The following is a 22,453-nucleotide window of genomic DNA, read 5'->3' as shown; positions in this document are numbered from 1 at the left end:
AGTTATGGGTCGAGAGATCTACACAACGCCGGCATTGGACCAACCAGAGCGCATCTCTCCAGACTATAAACAACAACTAGCTGCCTACTCGGAACTTCCGGATGTTATGATGGGTAATTATGCACTTCAATGTAATTACAGCTCGTATTCGTTCTATTCCGAATATCAAGATGGGGAAAAAAGGATCAATCACTGCTCAAACTCCATAGCGCACCCCAGTAAAACCGAAAACAAAGCAAAATCCCCAGGTATTATGTCTTCTTCTTCTTCCGGACCAAGCTAGCATTGAGAACATTGACACCGGCCGGCTCCGACGGAGCTGGTTGCGTGTCTCCTGATCCACTTGGTGTTTGGATCGCATTCACAACGGGCGTGTTATCCACCCCGACTGACTTCTTCCGCTTACGGATCAGTCCGAGGTCGAGCACATTGTTGGTCTTGGTGTCTGCAGACTGGGGAGGTCCGGTACTTGCGGCATTGCTGCCGACAACTTTCTTGCCCCATGTAAGCTCGTCCGCGAGGCAAGAAACAATGTCAACGTAGGATCTGGTGCTGGCGACGATTTCTTTCTCATCATAGAAATGATCTAGAACTGAGTCCATCATCTTTTTGTAGTCTGCTTCACTTAGGACGACGTTGCCACGCCCGGCCTCTGGCCAGTCGAAAGGGTTGACGGTGCTAGAACCGTCATCCCGGGGTATCTCGGTGACCGTGGGCGTTGTGGTTGTTTCTATTGAGTGATCATTTGTATCAATCTTGCTGGAGTCACTATCCATTTTCTCCTTCGGAGTAGAGACCAAAGCCTCTGTGTCATTGAAGACCTGACTGATGTTGGACGAACCGCGTGTTTGGCTTGCCATTGACGTCGAATTCATCAAACCGGGAGGGTTAATGACCAACCATAGAAATCCGACTAGCCGACCAGCAGAGCACTCTTGGCGGAAAGACATCATCTCCCAGAATTGATCTAGGGACCTGACGCTACGCCAGCGCCCGGCATTAGGAGGGATAGGGTTTTCATCACTCTCCTCAGGAAGTTCACCGTCCAGGTCAATCAGGAAACGAGTCTTGGGATCATCGGGGAAACGAGGCACCAAACAGCGGGGTGGAGCTGAAGGGTCGTGATATAACTGTTTCAATGGGTAGCTGTTGAGCCAGCGCGGATGGTCCTGCGCATCAGTCTTGGCCGTAGCTGGGAAGAAGTTGCGTGTTTCAAACCGGTCGCAACTTGGAACGATCAAGTATGCGGTGGCAGAGGCCTTGGCAGCCTCGACCGTTTGATCGAGCGTCTTCGTCTCTTTCAGCGAGGATTCTGGCTCGTGTTCACGCAAAATCGGATCAAGAGCGCGACACCACCATTTGATTAAACCTCTGTCGTCCAGAACGTGCTTTTCGGCATTTTCAATACTGCCCGGGAACAAGTACTGATTCTGGGCGCGGGCGAACAGCGACACAACCAGGCGCACACCGGGCCGTTGGCGCGTTCGAGCCAGGAATGAGAGGAATGTGTTAGAGACCAGTCTCAGGATGGATACTTTGCGCGGTAATTTAAGAAGATGGAGGAAACCAGTTGAATCGGCCTTTGAGACAAATATGGTAGTTAGGTGGGCCGTGTTGTAGACCATCACCTCCATCCCGAAGATGATTGTCTCACTTTCATCGTTGGACTCAACTGAAACTGAGAGGAAATGATTCTCGCAGAAAGTTGGCTCGGAGACCTGTCCCGGGGCAGCTGCAAACAGAGCCTCACAGGGAGTGGGTGTTGAGGAGACATGGCGAACGGTGATCTCAACCCCGGTGGGGAGCACCTTAGCCAAGAGATCTGTCAGATCTGCCGAGACCATTCTCGTTCATCCAATGAGAGTCGTGGAAATGGGGAAGAGAGGAGCTGAAGACAGCGGAGCTCGATTTCACGCTTCTTGGAGATCACGTGCCAGGAACATCTATGGACTGCCGTTTGAGGAAGGTCGATATGTAGATATTTAGAGCTCTCCGATCAGGTTGTTCAATTACGTATGTGGCAGGTAGACTGAGGAGGTTCCAGAAATGAAAATGGGACCAGATGCTTATGTAGACTACCTGGGTGATACAGGTGGAAATGAAAGAGGACTTAACATGGAAAGGTCTGATTCATTGAGGGCACGATGCGTTGCCTACAGCCCATATTTGCCGTGCGCGACGATGAAGCCATATCTATTTGCCAGAATTGACGGGTCTTTCACGATTTGCGCGACTTCTACCTTTGTCTTTCTACAACCTGCATCCCTGATATCTCTAGTACGACTCGATTCATCACCGGATTTGCAATGGCGCAACTCGACGAGGTGAAGAGGCTTCTGCAAGTAAGTAGGAGACATGAGATTTAAGCGCCATCGGCCATGGGAGCCCACGAAAAACAAGGTCTTGTGCAATTTTAACATACAATGTGATAGAGCCGCAGCCCATCCATGCCGAGAATACCTACTGTGATGTGTTCCCGAGCCTCCCAAGACCTCCCGCGTAAGCTTAAACTTGTGTTACCCTGCTGCAGCGGAATACGTCACTGACCACACGCCCCAGTTCCTGATATTGACACGATGGAGTGCTGCATCCAGGTGCAGATCCGTTACGTCTGTGGACACTCAATCGGCGGCGAGTTCATCAAGTGCTCGCGCCACATCTACACCGAGGATGAGCGATGCTGTAGTCGCAAGATCGTTCATATGGATGGCAGGATCTCGCCTCATAAGTGTCGTTATTGCCTGCGAAGCGAATGATGCATAAAGCCTATTCAACAGGAGTGGTCGGAGGATTTTAGCTATGAACTCTTGAGCACGGTGAAGACAGAAGGGCAGAAGGTTCGGACTTAAGGGAATCTCGCCATGCTGGATCCGATTCTAGCAATTTACATGAGGAGTTTCATAGTACTCTCCAAATTAATCATACCCAGCCTTCAATTCCTCGCAAACGCTACCTTTTGTCAAGGCCGTAGCTCGCGATACCATTAAGTCTATCTTAGCTGTCGATTCAGCCATAGCGGTAAAGCGATTGTAAAACATCCGTTCAAGGACTAAGGGGAGAGCCTCAATCGCAAACCTGGAGAATACAGGTTTACTTATGATCTACAGTCGAGCTATGCCAGGCTAATTATAGAGTAGTGATTCAAACGTCATCTCACAGCCCGTATAAGAGACTGGTATGGTCCTTGGTCTGCTTGCACACTGTTTCCAACCGGCAACAACGTCGCCGAAGCATTCGAAACAGGCATCACGACATACCCACATCAAAGAGACTTCTGGGTGAACAGTATACTTGTCGCCTGATGGAGATATGAGATGTAACATACGCCGGGTTGATCTGATATGTTCTTGATTCCCAGTCAAACGTATTCGGGAATCCTGAGTGAATTGTGCTGATTTATGCTAATTCTACTCATCTCTTTGTCAGGGGTGACTAGGTACATATTTTTTTGAATCAAGGCAAATCATATAGGGAATTTGGCCAGATGTCATAGATCTAGATCGAGTAAAATGCCACATCCATAGCACAGGTGTGATGGAGCACAACCAAAATCACTGTGTGACCTTGATGTCGTTTAGAAGAAGGCAGCCACGGCATCTAGATCATCGGCGTTAAGAAGAATGACTCCTTCCCGCAGAAGAGTCCTCCACACAAGGTTTCGTGCACGAATGGGGAAGTGAGGGGTGTTCCAATATCTAGCACCAATCCCGCGTTCATTTGCAGTGGAGATCTGATCCCGGAGAGTCTTGAGTTGGTCATCTGAAAGAATTGGGTCTGTGTCGACAGTTATTTTCCCAACAGCTTCTTGGAAATTTGTTGAAGCGACAGGAGAGACAATGCCAGTTATGTCAGCATATTTGGGGTCATTGAGCTCCGCAAGAGGCGCATCGAAGAAGTAATCGCGGTCTTTAACGGGCGCAACCATATCGAGTGGTGTGTCTCCCGTGCCAATGACAGTGACCGGCCCGTTGGTCAGCGTCTGACCATCCTTAACGGTGGTGAGGTAACCCTTCTCGCGCAGAGGCTCTAAAGCAGCGATGACAGCCTCGAATGTCTCAGGGCCAGATGTCTTCACATCAATGAAGAAGTAAAGCGTTTGGTCAGGGACAGTATCCCACACGCCACTGTTTTTGTCCAAGCATTAGCAGTCATGCCATACTCCGTCATGATCCGATACTCACTTCTTAGTAGGCGATGTCACAAATGGACTTTCCGGGTTCTGCCGCTCCAACACGTCCAAAATTGGATTGATGTACAAGGATTCCAGAGTTCGCGACTTCGTCAAAGCGGATTGATCATGGCCGACCTGGGTTGGTTAATATGATACCCAGCAAAATAAGAAAGATACCATGCAATCGAAACTAACATAGAGGGTGCCATTGTATAGCCAAACATCAGCCTCGGTAGATGCGCAACCGTGTGATAGGCCTACGCAGGGGTATGTTAGGGGTCTTCACATATTTAGCAGCTGGACACTGGCATACCGGTATAGAAAGGCTCGTCTCGCCAATAGTCACTTTGGAACAGTTAGCGATCAGAAAATTATTGAGTATCATGACTAGTCTTCTTACTTATGAGAATGAACAGGTATCTGGACATTCATGACTTCATGGTTAACCACCACGTCCAAATTTCAAGCTGCATGAAGCATTGTCTTTTAGGAGAATTTCCATCATATACTCACAGGAAGTAAATCTCTTGTCAGATCTGTTGGATACCCATAGTCTGTGCTGCCATGGGTGTTTTTCAAGATACTCTGCAGACTGGAGGTGATGTCCGCGACGGCTGGGTCCGGACCTGCGAGGAGAGCCACAACAACGCTAGCAAGGAACATCATGACGGCGGATGGCGTAGATAAAATTCCTACCATCAAAGGACCAAGTTCAATTTATGTATAGAAGAGGGGTTGAAAGGGGAATTGAAGTGACCGAAAATCGAAGAAGCAAGTCGCAATTGCGAGCGGAACGCGGACTCGTGCACGTGTTCTCCTTATGCGTTCATAAAATCGTGTGATATTTCACTAGCTGATGCGAAGGCAGATCTGTATATTTCAAAATGTCTAGTCTATCGTCTAATTTATTCCAATGACCGAAAATCCAAAAGGGAAAAAGAGAAAGACAACTAAAAACACAAAAACATAAGCAGCAAGCCCATTGAAGAAACATGCCAAGGAGAGGCTATTCGACCAGCCCATGACTTATTTGCCTCTCAGGGTGCGCTTACAAGAAGATGAGAATAGAAATGCATGGTATTGAATCATGGTGGCTAGAAAGTACTACAAAAACATGAGAATCGCAAGACTAGCACCGTCATCCAGGAAATCCGAGGACGGAGAAGAGCGAGATTGTCAAAGGGGGAGAAGGTCATATCGTGAGAGGGAATCTTATATACGTCACAGAGGTATGACCTCAAACTTCCCGCACACTTGGCGAGGGGGCAGCTCCCGAATCTTGGGAATTCCGGCCGCGAAGGCTAAGGTTCCCGATGCGTTGGACTAGGTTGCTGCCGACAGCATCAACCGCCCCCTTAGGCGCAAGCAAGGTTGGGCCTTGAGCGGCAGCTTCTTGAACTCGGAAAAGTTTAATGGATGTACCATTCCAAACACCAACAGTTCCTGGTGTTGCGCCAGAAGCTGAACCGACTACCATCTCGCTGGAGAAGATGAAACCCCACAGGAGCGATTCATACCAGCCCATGGAAAGTGCGGACCATTCGAATGATTGCATGCGAACGGGGGTTGGTTCGGAGATGATGCTCGCGACCTCGGGCTCGTCAGAAAATGATGCAAGGTTGTGAACTAGTGTGCGAGCGTCTGGGCTAGCTGCGCTTACAAGCGCTGCTTCGGGAATGTGTGGTGAAATGGCTGAGATGATTGTGAGGATTGTGTGTAAAGGTAGCTCAGGCAACCATGACTCAAGCTAAATTATGTTAGTAACGGCGACTTTGGCGGACGAGAATTCATTCATGCATAGACTTACCCATGGCACAGTCGGTGTGAAGCCACACGCCGATGGCGTGAACAAAGCAGACATACTTGTTTGACTGGTCATGCTGTTCTGTCGGGAGAAAGGAGGATGGCCGGCAGGTTTCTTTCCTCGTGCCTTTTCGGACATTGCTCGTACTTGCTGCACCCCATTTTCATCTGTAGTCGATGCTGCCGATGGCCTCCGTGAGGTTTGAGCTGAGGGTGATTGTGATGGGGTTCGTGCTCCATCTTGATCATGTTCATCATCAGAATCGTCATCGCCAATTGCAAATGGACTGTTCTCCTCGGGGATCCGAGTCAACGGTGACCGGGCACCGGATGGGGTATGTAAGTCATCTTCTGACTGTGAAAACGTCGGGCTCATGGCCATATCCGATGAACTGCTGGCTTTCCTCTTCTCATTTTGGCGTTCAATTTCTTGCTGACCACTTTCGAGAGTGAAAGCCCGCACGGCTTCGAAGCGTTGCTTGTATTTGAGTATAGAATAGACAAGATAAGGATTATCTAGAATAAGTCAGAAGCGGATTCTCGAGGAAGCGGGTTTCAGTAAGTAACTTACCGGTGAATTTATGCTCCAGTATGATGTTGATGAAGTCAAGCAATGACGCAAGAAGGGTGTGATTGGTTTCATTTGCCAACAAGAAGCTGGGCGCAGACATGGAAGAGAAGAGTTGGATGACCTTGGAGCAGGCGCTCGGGGAAATACGCTCGATATATGGAGCAATGTTGTTGAGAATGATCAGAAGGGCAGGGTAAACGGTATCCAGATTTCCTTTGCTGGTTGTCATCAGGTTGTGAATTGACTGCGACGATCAGTATGGTATCCTGCTTATAGATGGAGGCAAACAAACCATGATCAAGTAGTCGGCGTATGATCCTCGGAACTTGAGCAACCGAATAGATTGTGGCAGGGTTTCTTGGGCCTCAAAACTCTTGTTCAGACTCTTTCCGAATGTTGGCTCTGCACTCATTGTCTGAAGAATAAAGACGCACATCCGGACGACGCCTTGCTTCGAAGCATCCATCCTGTACTCCACGGCATAGAACATACACAACACAAGGAAGTCGTGGGAGCGATTGGAGTCAATGATAAATGATCGGAACCTTTTATTGCATTGTAGCGTCTCCCAGAACAGGATCAACATCTCCGGGGCCCATTTTACTGATCTCTGACTTCCGGGAAGATAAGAGGTTGTGGCTTGCATCTAGTTTCAGTGATCAGTATAGTGAAATATGAGTATGTGTGTTTGCAGAGAATCCGTACCGGCTGGTTCAAAATTCTTGTCATGCCATCCACCAAGAATTGGAAGTCTTGAGGTCTATGTAGCCTGCCGAAATAATGACGATAATAGTTTTTCGGCGGTGTTCCGCGACCATCTTCTGGGATGGGATACAAAAGGAGGACAAGGAGAAGCTGCACGCAGTAGATCACTAATATTTGCCTGGGATCCTTCCACACAACGTGGTCATATGGAACTCTCCACGACGCGGGGTTATACTTCATTGCCTGTTTTGAGTTAGCATGGCTGCAACAACTTATTGAGACAAACATACCGTGTTGAGAAGAGAGCAGAGCAAGGTCAAAACAGCCTGTTTATCTTGGCAAGTTGTGATGTAAGTTATAGCCTTGACACCTTGGACAGGCAATGTATCTATATTTGTCAGTGAGTCTTCCGGTTTGTTGATTAGCCCAATCCTGGCACTCACTGGATGGCAAATACATAGCCTTTCCGGTTAGCGTAAGCATAAGCCGAAGAATCTCGCATCGGTTGCTCTCCAGGGCTTTGTTGGAGCCCATAGCCGTGTTGCAGCCAACACCACTCTGCCAGATGGAAAATGAGACTTTGCTCTTCGCAGTTGGAAGTCGAGGGATTGTGAAGTCGGCAAAGAACAGTAACTCTAGCAATGTGTCTATCAGTTCCTCGGCCAGAGGCTTCACATCTTCGTAATCATCTGTGCGTGGCAATGCTCCTCCTTCGCCGTCTTCAGGTTGTGCCTCATCAAAGAGAACCTCTCCAGAAATCTGCGCTTGTCTGGTCCTCCTCCTTCGGCGCGCCCAGAAGAAGTTCTCTTCCCATCCCTCCAAATGTTCCGCTTCATAAACATAAGGGAGAAGGCGGGTCAGGATGCGAATGCAGTTGAGGACGTCACGCTCGGGAGCAAGGTCGGGGTCGGGAAACGAGGGATGATTTTTCAAGACAATCAGCCTCGAGGTGACTGCAAGTAGGAGGGTTTGAAAGTTGGGTAAGGCATGGTCGCGCGTACGTCGAATGTCCGCCGGCGTAAATAAACTAAAGACATCTTCGGTGGATTCAGGAAGCTCCCAGAACTGCTCGGATAATTAGCGGTCAAACTTCGTGAACAGCCAGTCGCTTAATTTCGCATGACAACATACTCTAATCCAGTAGGGGTCGTCTGCGGGGATCTCCTGTTCCTCCGAGAGGCGGAAGATGCCTTGTTTGAAGACGAGCTTGGATTCTGAAGCCCCCATAGCGGAAGACAAGAGCTGATCACGCTGTTGTGGGCTTCATACAGATCTTCACAACAAACACCAATGTGGATGTGAGCAAGATCGCTGCCTATATGTTTGTGCCAGAAGTGGTTGGTGTTCCCAATTGTCCGGGCGCGAGATCTTGGCTTGAACACGGGGTATGGCAGATCTGCCGAAGGTCACAGCTTAGGCACAGTTTACCCCGTACCCTATGCCAATACATATGAGAGCATTACAGCAGAATATTAAGTCTATCGTATAGTCTATGTCTCTGTTATTCTGCTAACCAATTATTCTAGCCTCTACGCATGGATTATAACACATTCAGCATCAATGTCCAGAGCAAATGGAAAAGATATCCAACAGCCCCCCAAGGGGGGTAAAAGAGACAAGCATACGAGAAATTTAGATATGTTGTATAATGCAAATTGATAGAAACAAAAACTGTGAATTGGTATCTTTGTAATAAACCGTGAATGAATCAACCGCTATGACATCGAAACCATGACCATGAATACCCCAAGCGCCTGTTTGCGAAATTGTTTTGAAAACTAGTAAGAATCAAAGAGCTCCTCCACTTGAAGAGAGTCGTCGGCTTCTCTCATACAACCACTTGTTCTTGACCCCTAGAGTGCCCCGTTTGCCCATGAGGGGAGAAGGCGTACTTGGGCCCAGGCTTGACATGGCCGACTCTCCAAAGGAGCTGCTGCGAGCTAGAGGAGAAGTCGAGCCGAAACTCTGTCGGTGAACGGATTCTCTACCTCCATTGGAAGTTGAACCGAAACTCTGCCGGTGAATGGATTCTCTGCCTCCATTGGAAGTTGAACTGAAACTCTGCTGGTGAACGGATTCTCTGCCTCCATTGGAAGTTGAACCGAAACTCTGCCGGTGGGCGGATTCTCTGTCTCCATTGGAGACAGCTTTGTGAAAGAGCGGGCTGGTGACAGGTGAAAAGGGTGTGCCGATAGAAGACCGGCGCTCAGAAAAGCTTGCATTCGCTGACATGGGTGAAGTCGATCTACTTGCTGGGCTAGCCTTGCGTGAGGTGGACAGTCGGTATCTGGGCGGAGTGACAAAGGTTGTCCCAGGAGTGGCCGGGGACGTGACGGCAGGATCCAGACCAAGGAGGGAGCGCTGAGTGGGGGTAAGAGGAATGTCAGAGAGGTTGTCCTTGGGTCGGAAGAGAGGAGAGAGCGCCACTAGGATGTTGAACACGAAGAAGAGCCGTAAGAGAGCGAATGGAATCTCGTGATACCCATGGTTGGCATCAAAGATTTGACGTGTACTGGAGAGACGCTGTTAGCATGCGACGCGACGCATCTGCGTTGTCGCACTCACTGTGTTTCGAATGCAGGACCAAATGTCCAAGTCATTATCAGAGCTGCAGCATTCCAACCCAGCTTCTTCACATTTTTCTCGTCAAATGTAGCTGCATTTTGACGCCGAACAATCTCATCGAGCTGAGGGTGTCGCCATTTTCCAGGGGTCAAGTTTCCCTCTGGAGCCGCAGCCATTGGAGGTGTCGCTTTTGGCGTGGAGGGAAGTGATTGAGTCGCCATTGGTAGAGAGGTATTTTTGAGGTTGCAGAAAAGTAGACAGACGAGATTGCACCAGGACTGGATCGTTATGTTAAACATTGGTTCACTTCCAGGGTTTTTTTTGGCAGAAGGGATTGGACTCACCTGCGGACTGTGCTTATGGACTTGGTTTGTACTTACCTAGGATGAAAGAAACACGAGGATCTGTTAGTTAGTAATGCACATAGTACTTGGTAGCGAGGAAAATTTGGCTCTTTCAGAAAGTCATTATCATCTGTTGTTGACTATTGACGATCCCAAAGCCGTCGCGCTCGGGGCTCGAGGAAGGAGTTTCGCGGATATTAGTTAACCCGGCTGATGCCGCGTTATCGCGCTCCCCCTCAACGTCATCGTTGATTGTTGACACTTCTTCAACTCCAGAACGATCTGCAATCAAAATGGCTGCTGATACTTCAGTCGTGGAGAAGCTGGACGCTTTGGTAGCCGACGTTCTCGCGGACTGGAATATTTATACTACCATTGTTGCCGGCATCGTCCTCGCTTTTGGTCTTTACTCTGTCATCTCGTCTCAGGATCCAGATGTGCACCCGTTCCTACTCGCTCGCCAATCGACTGCCGCCCCAATCCGCCAGCAGAATGAATCTGCCACTTACAGATGCTTGGAAACCCCGCATGGCTTGCCCCTGCGCTTCGGACTAAATGTGAAGGACCCAGGCACTCCGAAATGGACTGGTGGGCGAAGAGGAGACCTGCGCGATATCTGGAAGACTGCCATGCGTGGCGCTTTGAATGAAGACGGTACCATGTCTGGTAAACAGGGCAAGATCTACACTGTGCTTGGTCGAAAGGCCATCGAACACTCGTTCGATCAGATTACCCAAGAAATGAACGTTATCGGACACCATCTTCAGAACTCCGGAGTCAAGACTGTGGCTGTTTGCCTAACAGACTCTATTGAGCTTCTGGCTACGATCTTTGGTATGCCTTTTATCATTTGGTGAAAGCCTTGATGTATATCCTGACCTTCTTCAATCTAGCCGGCGCCTTCTACGGATACAAGACCGTCATTCTGCCACACAACCTTTCAGCCGAGGCACTATCAGCGCATCTGCAACAGGTAGAGGCAGATGTTCTCGTTGCCGAGGCTGGATCTCTTGATCTGTCTGTCATCACCACAGATAACAACCAACTATCGCTTGTTCTTTGGGTCGCCAAATATGGCAACCGCCACATGGATTGGAACGAAGTTCCCGAGAATGTCAAGGGCAGCTTGAAAGTTGCTGTCTGGCACGAGTTAGTTGAGGAATTCAAGGATCTCGCTAGCTATGATGTCCCTCAGTACGACCCAAAAACAGCCACGCCCGCTGTCACCACTGTTTGGCCGTCTACTTCTGAATCCGGTCAATTCATCGATTTCCAGCCGGAGGTACAGTTCGCCCAACTCTTCTCTCATTGCTTTTACTAATGTTTAAATAGAACCTCGTGTCTGCTATTGGGGCCTTGAACTCTACTCTGCCTCGTACTCAGCGTTTCACCCCAACCGACGTTGTTCTTCCCATTGATTCTCTTTCTCGCTCTTACCCACTCTGCATGACTATGGCTGCTCTGTTTGCCAACTCCTCCATTGCGCTCAACTCTGTCGCCGGAGAGGGTGTTGACTTTGCCCTGGCCACCGCTGGCGTGTCTCCCACGGTCATTGTTGCTTCATCGCAAACTATGTCTGAGTACCACGATAGAATCATGCGCCCTCACACTGGTATTATCTCCTCCCTGGGACGTTGGCTTCAAGCAAGAACTTTGGATTCTGGAAACATGCCATCTCGAAACTTCTTGAGCCAGTTGGCTCGTGTCGGTCCAACCGCCGAGCTTTCACTGGATAAACTGCGCCTGCTCTGCATTTCCCACCGCGTTGATGGTGACAGTGCTGTCCATCTCAGCTCCGAGCAATTGACCGAGCTCAGGATTTTCACCGGGGCTCGTGTTGTTTATGCTTTGACCGGCCCTGGTGTTGCTGGCGCGGTTGCCCAAACAAACGCCTTTGATTACAGATGCCTCACTGGTCCTAGCCACTTTGGCGCCCCATTGAGTAGCACTGAAATTACTTTAACCAAAGTTCCCGCAGGCTCTCTCGATGGCGAGGAAGTAGGACAGGTACGTCGCGACATTCCACTCCAAACTTGGCTGTTCTTATATCTGACACGAACGTTTTAGATCACCGTCTCCGGTCCCGCTGTTGTGGGCGAGAAGACCGCTCTGCCAGGCCGAGGCCGGATCAGTAAGGACAACACCCTGGAGTTGTCTTCATAAGCAGATAAATGCCCAAGCCTTGGGGCGTAGTTGATCCTTCAGCCCTCGGTAATTTAATTATGACCCAAATTGACTATGTCACGCGTATATCTGGTATAGCACCTAAACGATTCAGATATGGCAGGGAATAAAACATTCATTTTATGAAATACAAGGCCAGCCCCAAGATATCTGAGAAGAACAGTAATATACATGCCGGTGTGGCTCAATCAACACCCAAAAGGAAACAAAACCGTGCAGAGGCCAAGGTCAAAACCCTCAAGTCTTCTCCCCAACCTATTTCGCAAGCAATTGCTTAGCCACCTTGTCGCCAAGGACCTGGTTATTCTTAATCTTCCGCAACTGCGCAATGAGAATAGGCTCGAGCTCGTCACAGCGAGCCTGGAAAGCCTCGGTAGCTTGTGCCGCCTTGGTGATCCCAAGGCTCAAACGCATACCATTATAGACGGCAAGGTTCTCCTCGAGTCTAGTCTGGGCCTCAATGGCAGTAGCCGCATCGTCCTTGAAGTGTCCTCGGGACCAGGCAGCATCGAGCTTCGCAGCGTAGTCACGGACCTTAGACAACTCGGTCTTGCCGCAGGCGGCACTGAGTTCCAAAAGCGTACCGATAACGAAAGGCTGGTGTTTGGGGTCGTGCTGGATGTCTCGGGCCGTGTGTTCCGCGGCTTCCATCAGACTCGCAGCCTCCATTGCTAGCTTCAGAGCCTTGGCAGTAGCCTCGGGCTCGAAATCCGCCCGCTCGGCGGTCTGGTGGAGCTCGAAGAAGAGACGGCGAGCGATGTTCTTATCGCCGAGGCTCAGGCCGGTGCGCTGGAACTGTCTGGCGCACTCAATAATGACCGAAAGCTTACCGGCCTCGCTGACTTTGCGGATGATGTACTCCCACCGGTTGCTGTTGATGGAGTAGTTTGACATTCGGAGGCCACTGAGGAAGGGGAAAAGGTTGCTGAAGTTCTTGGTCGTGACCATTATGTTGAGAACATCGAGGGCCTCTCTTCGAGGGCAGCTCGTGGCGGTTCTTGGGCGTTAAGGTGAACTCCTCGGTCTCGCTGATCTTGACGGTAATGGGCTCGTGTTCCAATTGCTGTGCGTATTTCTGCTTGAACACACTTTTTCTCTGTCGCTTGGGGAGACCAAGAGGGATGAAGAGCTCATTGCGGAAGCGGTCCAAAGCTTCGTTTAACTCGGTGGATGATGTTGTGGTGAAGGTTGGGATTGCTGTTCCGGTCGCCGCTGATGAGAAATTGATACCACGATATATCGATTAGTGCATACCTGAGTTCGAACCATAGCTGCGGGCCTGTGCCGGTCTCAGAATGGATTGGCGCACCGAGCTGGTGGTGCTCTGGCGGAAGAGCCTGCTCATGGCGGTTTGCGCCATTGTGAACGATGGGATATTATGTGAAAAGCACCACAAAGAAGTGATAGCAGAGACGAACAGGCTGGTATGATTTCCAGCAAAAAGACTAAAAACCGAAAGTGAAGTTCGCGGACTCGAGGAAAAAAGAATCGCGTTGTCTGGAACCCGAACGGGCAATTGGAGGCTTGGCGGAAATTCTGCCGGTCCGGCCAAAACTCGACTCCGACTTTCTTGACCTTGACATCCTCATCACAACTATGGCGGCTTTACCAGCAATGCGCCCGCTGGGCTGCTTAAGGTCCTTGATGAAGGCCTCGGAGCCTATCCAACCTCTCATCAACCGTCGATTCCTTTCGACCGCCTATTCGAAGAGACCCCAACGGGTGCCTCTTCCCCAGAACATGCCTGAGCAATTCCTCACCCAAATACCTCTTCGCTTCCGCCCCGATCCTGGTATGTACTATAAATTGGATTGAATCATCAAGTCCAGCTTGACTAATTGTGGCTATCTGGTCTAGCGCGCGAGCCCCTCAAGATCTACCCTGCTCCCCCATCCGCCCGCAAAGCATGCAAGGACCCCGTCGCAGCGGTCACCGAATCGCAATTGGCCGTCCTCGACCCCAAGGGCGAGCGCAAGGCAATGTTCGACTACCGCCGAAACCCCCGCAGTGTCAAGACCGGTGACATCGTTCGAGTGACATTCAAGAACGGCGACCCATTCAACGGAGTCGTTCTGAGCATTAAGCTGCGCGGAATTGAGACCTCGTTCCTCCTGCGAAACGAGCTTACCCGTGTTGCTGTCGAGATGTCCGTCAAGGTCTTCAGTCCCAACGTCAACAGCGTGGAAATCGTCCAGCGCTCGGAGAAGAAGCGCAGACGCGCGAGATTGTACTTCATGAGAGACCGCAAGCACGACCGTCGCAGTGTCGAGAACATTGTGGCCAACTACGTTCGCCAGAAGAAGGCGTTCCTGGGTGGTGGCGGCAACCGTCGGCGGTGATTGAGTTAGAGGGCGTCTGGCGTGACCCTCCTTTGCATACGTGTGGCTGTATTACTACCTATCATTTTGTACTTCATCTGTGTTTATAAATTGCGACATCAAATACACCTTTGAGCCCTTCTATCCTAGTGCCCGTGCTATTATCTGGCACTTATGTGTGACGTTACTCGTCGCTTTCCTACTCAGCCTCTTCCTGATGTCTATTTCCAAGCACCACGTGGTTTGAGGCCCAGCGAGCACCTGACCTCTATCTGAGTTGGTTGTGTTCCTCTCAGGACCTCGAGTTATCCAGCGATTGCATCAAGTCTATGACAACTAAGACATAAGGACCCATGGAACGATGCTTGTGAATGACCCTGATACGGCCAGAAACGACGATCTTCCCCTTGAAAATCCTCATGTCTTCCACTCCGTTTGTTGGAAGAGCCGCTGAACGAGCATCGAGGATCTAGTGTAATATACATATAGCGTCATTCATATATTAGGAGCCCACAAGTTACACATCTTGCCTATATACGAAGATGTATAGCGGCCATTTGTCGGTTTCAATTGAAATCGAATCTGTTGCGTATACATGCCTGGATTGGGGCTGGCAAAAGACCAGGTAGAATTCCCGAATTACCACGACGGAGATCTCAATAAATGCCTAGTCAAGGTATCTAGATCCTACCTTGAAACGCAGGCAGGCAAAATGAAGCTTCCATATAGTCGGCCGCGTTTGCGGGCTTGCAATGTCACTTGTGTAGTCTTTTTGACTGCTTTCTTAAAGCACCTCTAAGCGCTATACACCTTCGTATTTTTAAATCTATTTAGCTTCAGCTAGAAGTCGTTTTCGCGTGAAAATGAGAGACATGATATTCCGTGACCTTCTGAATGCCCATTGCACTGCGATGGGTTTTGTCGCCACAGTGAGACGAATCAATCTGCCACGTGCTGGCCCCCGGGGAACAGTTCTGGGAACCGCTGGTTTGGTTCATATTGATATCGTCCTTGTCATCGGGATATGCATCAAGCTGGCTCCAGCTGTTTCGATATCGCGGTGTGGTGGTGGATCCTGGGCTCATGACAGCCGTGCTATTGTGGCTGCCTTCTCGATGATCCGTGGACAGGAAGGAGGGAAAGAGCCTGGCCAGTGGTGCCCACATCATCGGCAGACAGGCACAGGTGATCGCCACGTTTTCTTCGGTTATCGTCCATATTGAAGAATCAATATCGTCTGCAGGGGTATCTCGTCAGTTCTGGAACAAGAGTAACCCGAAAGAACTATGGCACTTACAGGTGGTATCCGGACTGGTGGAGGAGAAATCCAGAGTCTGCATTCGAAGAATGCTTGTAACCGCGACACTGGGGAACTCTGGGTCAATCTTGATGCCTCGTGATGTACAATCAAAGTATTCAGAACTCACAAGGCGCCGAGGGCAAACACCATCATCAGGGCAATCTTCCGTTTCAATACTATTTTTGACTTGTAGATTGGATACATCGGCAGCCCCAATATGATGAAATCGGTAGCGATTGAGAAGCCAGCGTTGGCGTACCAGTTGGTGGTTATGTCAATGCATGTCCCTGTAATGGTCTTGTCCCAGGCTCGAGCTACTGGCGTGCATTGAAATACGGAAGCGAAGAAGGCGGCTACCATGTAGGAGGATATGATAACCAAGAGCACATAACAGGTGATGCGGAACCAACGTTGGATGAAAATGCGAAGATAGAGCATCAGGATGGACATCTTTGTCATGTTCATGGTGAGCTTGTAGAAAGCTTGACTGACGAAAAAGAGCTGCCCGGACTGAAGTTAGGAGCCCTGTACTATATAGAACTGCATTCCATTGAGGACAACTTTCAACTCACCTTCAAAGTCATTAGCTTATTCGACGTTGTGAGATTCGCGATGTGTTGGCCAAAGCCATAGGCACAGGACGCCAGCATCAAAGCCATGACGATAACCGCAGATATCTATTGATCCTCAGGTTAGGTCTGCATGGGACAGCTCAATTTCACACAAGAAGATCTCACGCCGGAGGCCAAAATGGTCCAGTCATCCCATCCTAGGCCTGACTTGGACTTGAACCGGAACCACATTCGGCTCGCCACGAAGGCCGGTGTGGTGACAAGGAAGACTATACATGGAATTTGGATCTCCAAAGCCTTGCTTGGGCCTGGAATATTGCCTGACATAGCGAATTGCTAGAGGTCAACTGGAGGCAGTATGGTCTTGGGGACCGCTTGCTTGGAGGACCGATTGAGGCGAAGGATGATCCATATGTACCCATCTCAAGGCTACATCGGTAGTGATGTAGCCCCCATCGCTTCTGCCCTCTTATCCCTGCCCCGATACATTGCCGACAGGGTGGCGTGCCATATAGCAGGGTTGAAATGACATTGACGAGGGGCTTGATCCACAAAGTGCTGCGAAACTCAGTGGAGAGTGACACTGCGTGGCATGATCGGTGCATTCACCCATTTCATAGAAGACCCTGGTCAAAAAATAATTTGTTAGACCGAGATTTCGACAAAATTGTAGAAGATCGACATGATTAATATCAAGCTGCATGGCGTTAGTGGCGCTAGTTAGCGAACCGTTGGGGGCCGGCTTGGTCGTTGATCATCGACGGCAATCGGCAACCATATATGAAGTAGCAGGAAGTCCATAGTAAATTGATGTTAATTAGGTCCATTGAAGTATTAAAACACAATGCAGAAGCATTGTCCAGAGGTTCTCTTTTGGATGCGCCCAAAATGCTCAGAACACAGGACACAATCCCCACTCCCTGACTACACCAATAGCTTGCTGGTGAAACTGCAATTAATCAAAAGGTCTCTCTATCGGTGGGGTCGGAATATGCTACGAGCCTCTAGGAAGCCTTCCAGATACAGCTACTCTCTACAAGCAGAGAGTAGCGCCGAATCTGCGCCCCTGGCTCTGGCGCTACGCTGGCAGCTGCCCCACCTCTCACTGTCATATATAGGCGACTTCACTAGGATCTTTCATTTCCTTTTGATAGTTGTCTTCAGTCTTTTGTAACGAACACACGATGAAGATCTTCTCCGTCTTTGGCGCCTTCTCAGCGCTGCTGTCCTGCACAGTCGTCTCCGCGCAGTCCGACCCCGACACCATTGGCACCATCTACGATGGCGATGTGCCAGCCGACCTATACGGAACCAACTACACTTACCCATGGCAGGTGAAGCAGTACAAGTTCTCCAATCAGCGCCAGAAACTTGAGATGGCGTTCATGGACCTACCGCCCAGCGCCAATGACAAGAATAAGACCGCTGTTTTGCTGCACGGCGGAAACTTCTGCGGCGTTACATGGGCCGACACTGCGCGTCAGCTCTCAGCCGCCGGCTACCGAGTGATCTTGCCCGACGACATCGGTTTCTGCAAGTCAAGCAAGCCCCAGGGCTATGCCTACAACACACACCAGCAGGCCTGGAACATCAAAAGCCTACTCACTGCGCTGGAAATCGAACAAGCCACCGTGATCGGCCATTCGATGGGTGGAATGATTGCCGCCCGCTACGCCCTCATGTACCCAGACAACGTTGACCAGCTTGTTCTCGTCGATCCCCTGGGTCTGGAGGACTGGGTAGCCAAGGGCGTGCCATACCTATCAATTGATGCGAGCTACGAGAGCCAGGTTGCACAGAACTTCACCACTCTCAAGGCATATGAGGAAGCAACTTATTTCCACAATGCCACCTGGAAGCCTGAGTATGATACCTGGGTCCAGATGCTGGCGGATATCTATGCTGGCGAGTATGGCCCCAGCTATGCTTATGTGATGGCCCTCGTCACCGACGCCTTGCTCAGCCAGCCTGTCGTTTACCAGCTGCCGAACTTGAAGACCCGGACTTTCCTCATGGTGGGGGAGAACGATATTACCGCGCTTGGCAAGATATGGTCATCTCCTGAAGTTGCTGCCACACTGGGCCATTACGATGTCCTCGGTCCTGCTGTCGCAGCCACAATCCCTAACTGCACGTTCCACATGTTCCCCGGTCTAGGCCATGCGCCCTTCATCCAGGACCCAGAAGTGTTCTACGAGAAGCTTCTTTCTTGGTTGGAGTAAATGGGTCGGAAATTGTGGCAATATCCCTTTGTCGAATGGAAATCACGTTGTAAATATCATTCATTCCAGACCTGAATATCTACGTTATCTGTGGTAAGCTGGAGAAAGAACCAGAAGGATAGGTGGGAATGACCTTCCCCTATCAAGAGCAGGCGATATTAAATCAAACAATGTATATATGAAGATAGAGTCGCTGTATAAATACTCTCCCAAAAGTACTCCCTTGAAGGTATATCTGCTAGCTATCTACACCCTTCTGCCCCATAGAAAGAGTTTTGAAATATGAAATCATGTAGAACATTCATTCCTCGCTATTCATTCAAACACATCATTAGCTCCAATACTCGAAGCAGTACTGATCCAAAGACCGGCATTATTAAATCCAACGCGGAGCGGGTGCTGAGTTCCTCAAAGAACCTCCTCTTACACATCTCCGACCTGCCATTCAATGCTTCAACGCATCAGAAACATGATCCTTCCACACCTGAAAAAACCTCCTCATCTGCACATCCTGGTGAACAAATGTATCCCTCCCTTCATCCAAAACAAGAATCCTCAACCCATTCCCTGTCTCCGGTCCCACTTCCAGTGTATCGATTTTGCCGTTCGAGTCCCGCGAATCGAGGAAACCCTTTCCCTCATCAGCGTATATCAATACTGCCGACGCAGTCTTCGAGTCCATATGATTGCTGAAGAACAAATCCTTCTCGAGGAATAGTTCTTTTCCATCCTAGAAAAGAATTAGGAAGTCGCTGAAATGTATATGGTAGAGCCCTTACTAGGAGGAGAGCCATAGCTTCGTTTTCAAGACCCTTGTCGTCGTGTGCATAGGCTTGGTGGAAAACAGTTCCATCAGGTGTATTCATTATGTCTGCGGACGTGTCAATTGACTTTGCCTATAACCGAACGCTCGAATATTGCAAATACAGTGCTTGCCTGCTTCGCTGTGGGACATAGAGGATGAGCTCGCGGTGCGTTCTATTGTATATAGTATTGCTCTTCTCACAGTTCAGCAAACGTTGCTCTGCATGGTATATAACTAACTCTCCAGTCTGGTGTATTCAGCACTCGTACGACCCTTGAGAATAACTCGTGACGCTTTGCCATCTCACAGATGCGGGTTCTATCGTCTTGTCCAACGAGGATGCGAGTAAACGGATTTCACTGCATAGCAATAGCCGGATATGGGGCAATCCAATGACACGATTCATACTACAGTAGAGTCGATGTCGTACTTGATCGCGCAATTGTCCTACTCTCCTCCAATTACCCCAGGGATATCTAGATTGAGGTTTGTTTCTTACTGTGCCTATATTGCGCACACTCAATAGCTATATGACCTGTGCCTACATAATTATACCCCTTGGATTTGATGATTTAGGAAGAGAGCTTAGAGATCAATTGGTATAGTCTGACTTGGCCTAACAATGTAGAGATACATCTACTTCGACATCATATATTCACAGAGACACGATCATGGCGGGGAAAATCTAGCATCTAATAGATGTAACGGAAGCTGTTCAAGATACTTGTTAGTACGTTCTCTATCATCTCGGCGAAGGGGATTATGGAAAAATAAGTATACATACTTCAAGTTCTCTCGATCCGTCAAATCCAAAAACGCAGTCGCATCCAGATCTCTCCCCTCAAGACCACCCTCCATCTGTGACTGGATGCGATCGCGCTTCTTATTTTCCCAGCGCAGCAGCAGGCCCAGGACAATGATCAAGGCAGCCTCAATCAAATGCGAGACGATCATGGACCAAATTCCGAGTTCGTACGTTGGTCTGGAATTTGTGTCAGTCTTTCGCTTCCGAAATATCTTGAAAATATGCGTGATTAGGAACTCACGATTGCTCGGTTTTGTAGAAGAATGGACCAGCGATGTTTCCGGTACAATACCCCAAGAATAGAACGGCGTTCGTGACGACTTTCTTCGTGTGGCCTATACTTTCTCTTAGAATTTGTTCGTGATTGGATCAGACGTCAAAAGAATATAACACTTGCCAGCTGTATTGGCCACTTGCATACTCAAGACAAGTACGAATGCCGCATTGTACGGGCCTGTCAGGTAATAGCAAATCAATCGGCCGACCTTGTGTTGAATTGGAACAAAGCGAAGACCGAAACTGCCAGCGAGGTTGGGAAGCAGGAAGATTAGAATAAAAACGCATCGTCGATTTTCGAAGCGGTCGTTGAGGTAGACGCATGTCAGGATTGATACGGCGATGATAAATCCGTAGGGAATCTGGGGGTTCATCTCATGTTAGCTGAGCACGGTTTGGTTATCATGTCAATCATACCTGCATGAGAGTAGTGACCAATGTTGAGAAACCAAATCCTTGAATGATAATGGTACCGAAGTTGGAGATACCTCCATTGGGGACATTGCCTGTGTAGAGGTAAGTTGCTAGAATGGAATCGATGGGCGCATATCACGTACAAACCATCCCGAGAATGAAGAACATGTAGAGTTTATAATCCATGAAAGCCTCTAGAATCTGATATGGCTTGAGATGTTTATTCTCAATACCAGTTTGGTTCTCTCGTAGACGCTCCACGGCCATTCGGCGTTCTTTCTTGCTAAGACCACGAGCTGTAACGGGTGAGTCGGGGAGGAAGATGAACATGACAATTCCCCAGGCAGAGCACAGGGCACCGCTGGTAATAGTTAGCAAGACGAAGAACTTCAAAAGGGGAAGAAGACAAGACCTACATCACGAGGAACTCGTATTTCCATGAAGGTAGTGCGCCTTTAAGATGGCCGATTCCATAGCCCAACAATCCACCCAATGCAATACCAAAGCCATTCGCTGTATACCATAATCCAATGCGCACAGGTTGTTCACGGCGAGTATACCACATACTTGTGATCAGCATAAAGGCTGGATCGGCGCAGGCCTCCGCGGCACCACCCAGGGCTCGAAGAACGGAAAGCGTCTCGAAACTATTGCAGGCTGCCTGGATCATGAGGAAGACGCCCCTTTGAGAAGAAACATTAGTATTTGCTGGAAGTGTCTTTGACACCAGTCTGACTAACCACATGAAGATATTCGCTCCCAGGTATTTGCCTAGTATATATATCAGATGAATGTTCCATCAAATCAACCTGAAAAGCGCAAATCCTACCGATGGGCAGACGCTGCATCAAGAAATTGGTCGGAAAAGCCCATGCTAGGAAACCAAAGTAGAAGATACTACTCAGCCAGCTATACTGAGTGCCATGGAGATTGAGATCCTCGCGAATTCCAAAGATAGCGGCATAGCTCAGGGTTGTCTATTCTCACGCAGAAAAAGAGGTATGAGCTTTGGTCTTCCGCCAACTGCATTCAATGCTGTGACTGACCTTGTCAATATAGAAGAATGCATAGCATACGGCCAAGTAAGGCAAAATCATGAAATCAATCCTCCACAACAACTTCCTTGCCTCCGCCGGATCGATATCCTCATGGAGCTCGTCCGGATCATCAAACAGCGCCATAGCCGTGTCACCGTCAGCATGTTTAGCAGATCTCAATTTAGAGTGCGCTTGATTGTCTTCTGCATGGCTCACGGTAGGAACCTCGGCGATATTGGCCTTGGAGGCCATTGCGGGGGGCACACTGTCCACCATAGTGGAGTCTAGTGTGTGCAGAGAGTGGAGAAAAGAGAGAGATCAATGAAGGTAAGATATATTAGGTAGATAGAACATATATAAA

The 22,453-nt window shown here is 49.2% G+C and overlaps 10 protein-coding genes across 10 annotated transcripts; 3 read left to right on the top strand and 7 right to left on the bottom strand.

Annotated features, from left to right (window-relative positions):
* Window positions 1-251: 251 nt before the first annotated feature.
* On the bottom strand, window positions 252-1,844 carry N7457_001269 (H3 histone acetyltransferase RTT109; the record flags this gene model as incomplete). Its single annotated transcript, XM_057172315.1, has 1 exon — window positions 252-1,844. One exon carries the CDS (start codon window positions 1,842-1,844, stop codon window positions 252-254), a length of 1,593 nt encoding a protein of 530 aa, XP_057036218.1.
* Window positions 1,845-3,574: 1,730 nt separating this feature from the next.
* N7457_001268 (uncharacterized protein) lies at window positions 3,575-4,837 on the bottom strand (the record flags this gene model as incomplete). Its single annotated transcript, XM_057172314.1, has 6 exons — window positions 3,575-4,124; window positions 4,182-4,306; window positions 4,367-4,428; window positions 4,485-4,516; window positions 4,572-4,591; window positions 4,685-4,837. 6 exons carry the CDS (start codon window positions 4,835-4,837, stop codon window positions 3,575-3,577), a joined length of 942 nt encoding a protein of 313 aa, XP_057036217.1.
* Window positions 4,838-5,408: 571 nt separating this feature from the next.
* On the bottom strand, window positions 5,409-10,036 carry N7457_001267 (uncharacterized protein; the record flags this gene model as incomplete). Its single annotated transcript, XM_057172313.1, has 11 exons — window positions 5,409-5,918; window positions 5,979-6,490; window positions 6,546-6,789; window positions 6,838-7,191; window positions 7,251-7,493; window positions 7,541-7,638; window positions 7,694-8,315; window positions 8,382-8,492; window positions 8,537-8,646; window positions 9,143-9,762; window positions 9,816-10,036. The coding sequence occupies 11 exons, from the start codon at window positions 10,034-10,036 to the stop codon at window positions 5,409-5,411; spliced, it is 3,645 nt and encodes a 1,214-aa protein (XP_057036216.1).
* Window positions 10,037-10,452: 416 nt separating this feature from the next.
* N7457_001266 (uncharacterized protein) lies at window positions 10,453-12,322 on the top strand (the record flags this gene model as incomplete). The annotated part of the gene is made up of 4 exons (XM_057172312.1): window positions 10,453-10,993; window positions 11,053-11,441; window positions 11,492-12,166; window positions 12,227-12,322. The coding sequence occupies 4 exons, from the start codon at window positions 10,453-10,455 to the stop codon at window positions 12,320-12,322; spliced, it is 1,701 nt and encodes a 566-aa protein (XP_057036215.1).
* A 276-nt stretch (window positions 12,323-12,598) lies between these two features.
* Window positions 12,599-13,703, bottom strand: N7457_001265 (uncharacterized protein; the record flags this gene model as incomplete). The annotated part of the gene is made up of 3 exons (XM_057172311.1): window positions 12,599-13,316; window positions 13,360-13,555; window positions 13,598-13,703. The coding sequence occupies 3 exons, from the start codon at window positions 13,701-13,703 to the stop codon at window positions 12,599-12,601; spliced, it is 1,020 nt and encodes a 339-aa protein (XP_057036214.1).
* A 236-nt stretch (window positions 13,704-13,939) lies between these two features.
* N7457_001264 (mitochondrial 54S ribosomal protein bL19m) lies at window positions 13,940-14,682 on the top strand (the record flags this gene model as incomplete). The annotated part of the gene is made up of 2 exons (XM_057172310.1): window positions 13,940-14,135; window positions 14,201-14,682. 2 exons carry the CDS (start codon window positions 13,940-13,942, stop codon window positions 14,680-14,682), a joined length of 678 nt encoding a protein of 225 aa, XP_057036213.1.
* An 815-nt stretch (window positions 14,683-15,497) lies between these two features.
* On the bottom strand, window positions 15,498-16,860 carry N7457_001263 (uncharacterized protein; the record flags this gene model as incomplete). The annotated part of the gene is made up of 5 exons (XM_057172309.1): window positions 15,498-15,898; window positions 15,959-16,026; window positions 16,089-16,462; window positions 16,534-16,638; window positions 16,699-16,860. 5 exons carry the CDS (start codon window positions 16,858-16,860, stop codon window positions 15,498-15,500), a joined length of 1,110 nt encoding a protein of 369 aa, XP_057036212.1.
* An 857-nt stretch (window positions 16,861-17,717) lies between these two features.
* On the top strand, window positions 17,718-18,755 carry N7457_001262 (alpha/beta fold hydrolase; the record flags this gene model as incomplete). Its single annotated transcript, XM_057172308.1, has 1 exon — window positions 17,718-18,755. The coding sequence occupies one exon, from the start codon at window positions 17,718-17,720 to the stop codon at window positions 18,753-18,755; it is 1,038 nt and encodes a 345-aa protein (XP_057036211.1).
* Window positions 18,756-19,200: 445 nt separating this feature from the next.
* On the bottom strand, window positions 19,201-19,621 carry N7457_001261 (uncharacterized protein; the record flags this gene model as incomplete). The annotated part of the gene is made up of 2 exons (XM_057172307.1): window positions 19,201-19,485; window positions 19,535-19,621. The coding sequence occupies 2 exons, from the start codon at window positions 19,619-19,621 to the stop codon at window positions 19,201-19,203; spliced, it is 372 nt and encodes a 123-aa protein (XP_057036210.1).
* A 631-nt stretch (window positions 19,622-20,252) lies between these two features.
* Window positions 20,253-22,368, bottom strand: N7457_001260 (putative MFS allantoate transporter; the record flags this gene model as incomplete). The annotated part of the gene is made up of 10 exons (XM_057172306.1): window positions 20,253-20,271; window positions 20,345-20,542; window positions 20,607-20,700; window positions 20,787-21,003; window positions 21,059-21,147; window positions 21,199-21,416; window positions 21,472-21,738; window positions 21,796-21,826; window positions 21,885-22,032; window positions 22,102-22,368. 10 exons carry the CDS (start codon window positions 22,366-22,368, stop codon window positions 20,253-20,255), a joined length of 1,548 nt encoding a protein of 515 aa, XP_057036209.1.
* Window positions 22,369-22,453: the final 85 nt, after the last annotated feature.

This window comes from Penicillium paradoxum (assembly GCF_028828445.1).
Source record: "Penicillium paradoxum strain IBT 22861 chromosome Unknown utg000002l_segment0_segment0, whole genome shotgun sequence".
In the NCBI taxonomy this organism is placed as follows: domain Eukaryota; kingdom Fungi; phylum Ascomycota; class Eurotiomycetes; order Eurotiales; family Aspergillaceae; genus Penicillium; species Penicillium paradoxum.
The sequence above is the reverse complement of the archived record's forward strand: the minus strand, read 5'-3'. Positions and strand labels throughout refer to the sequence as shown.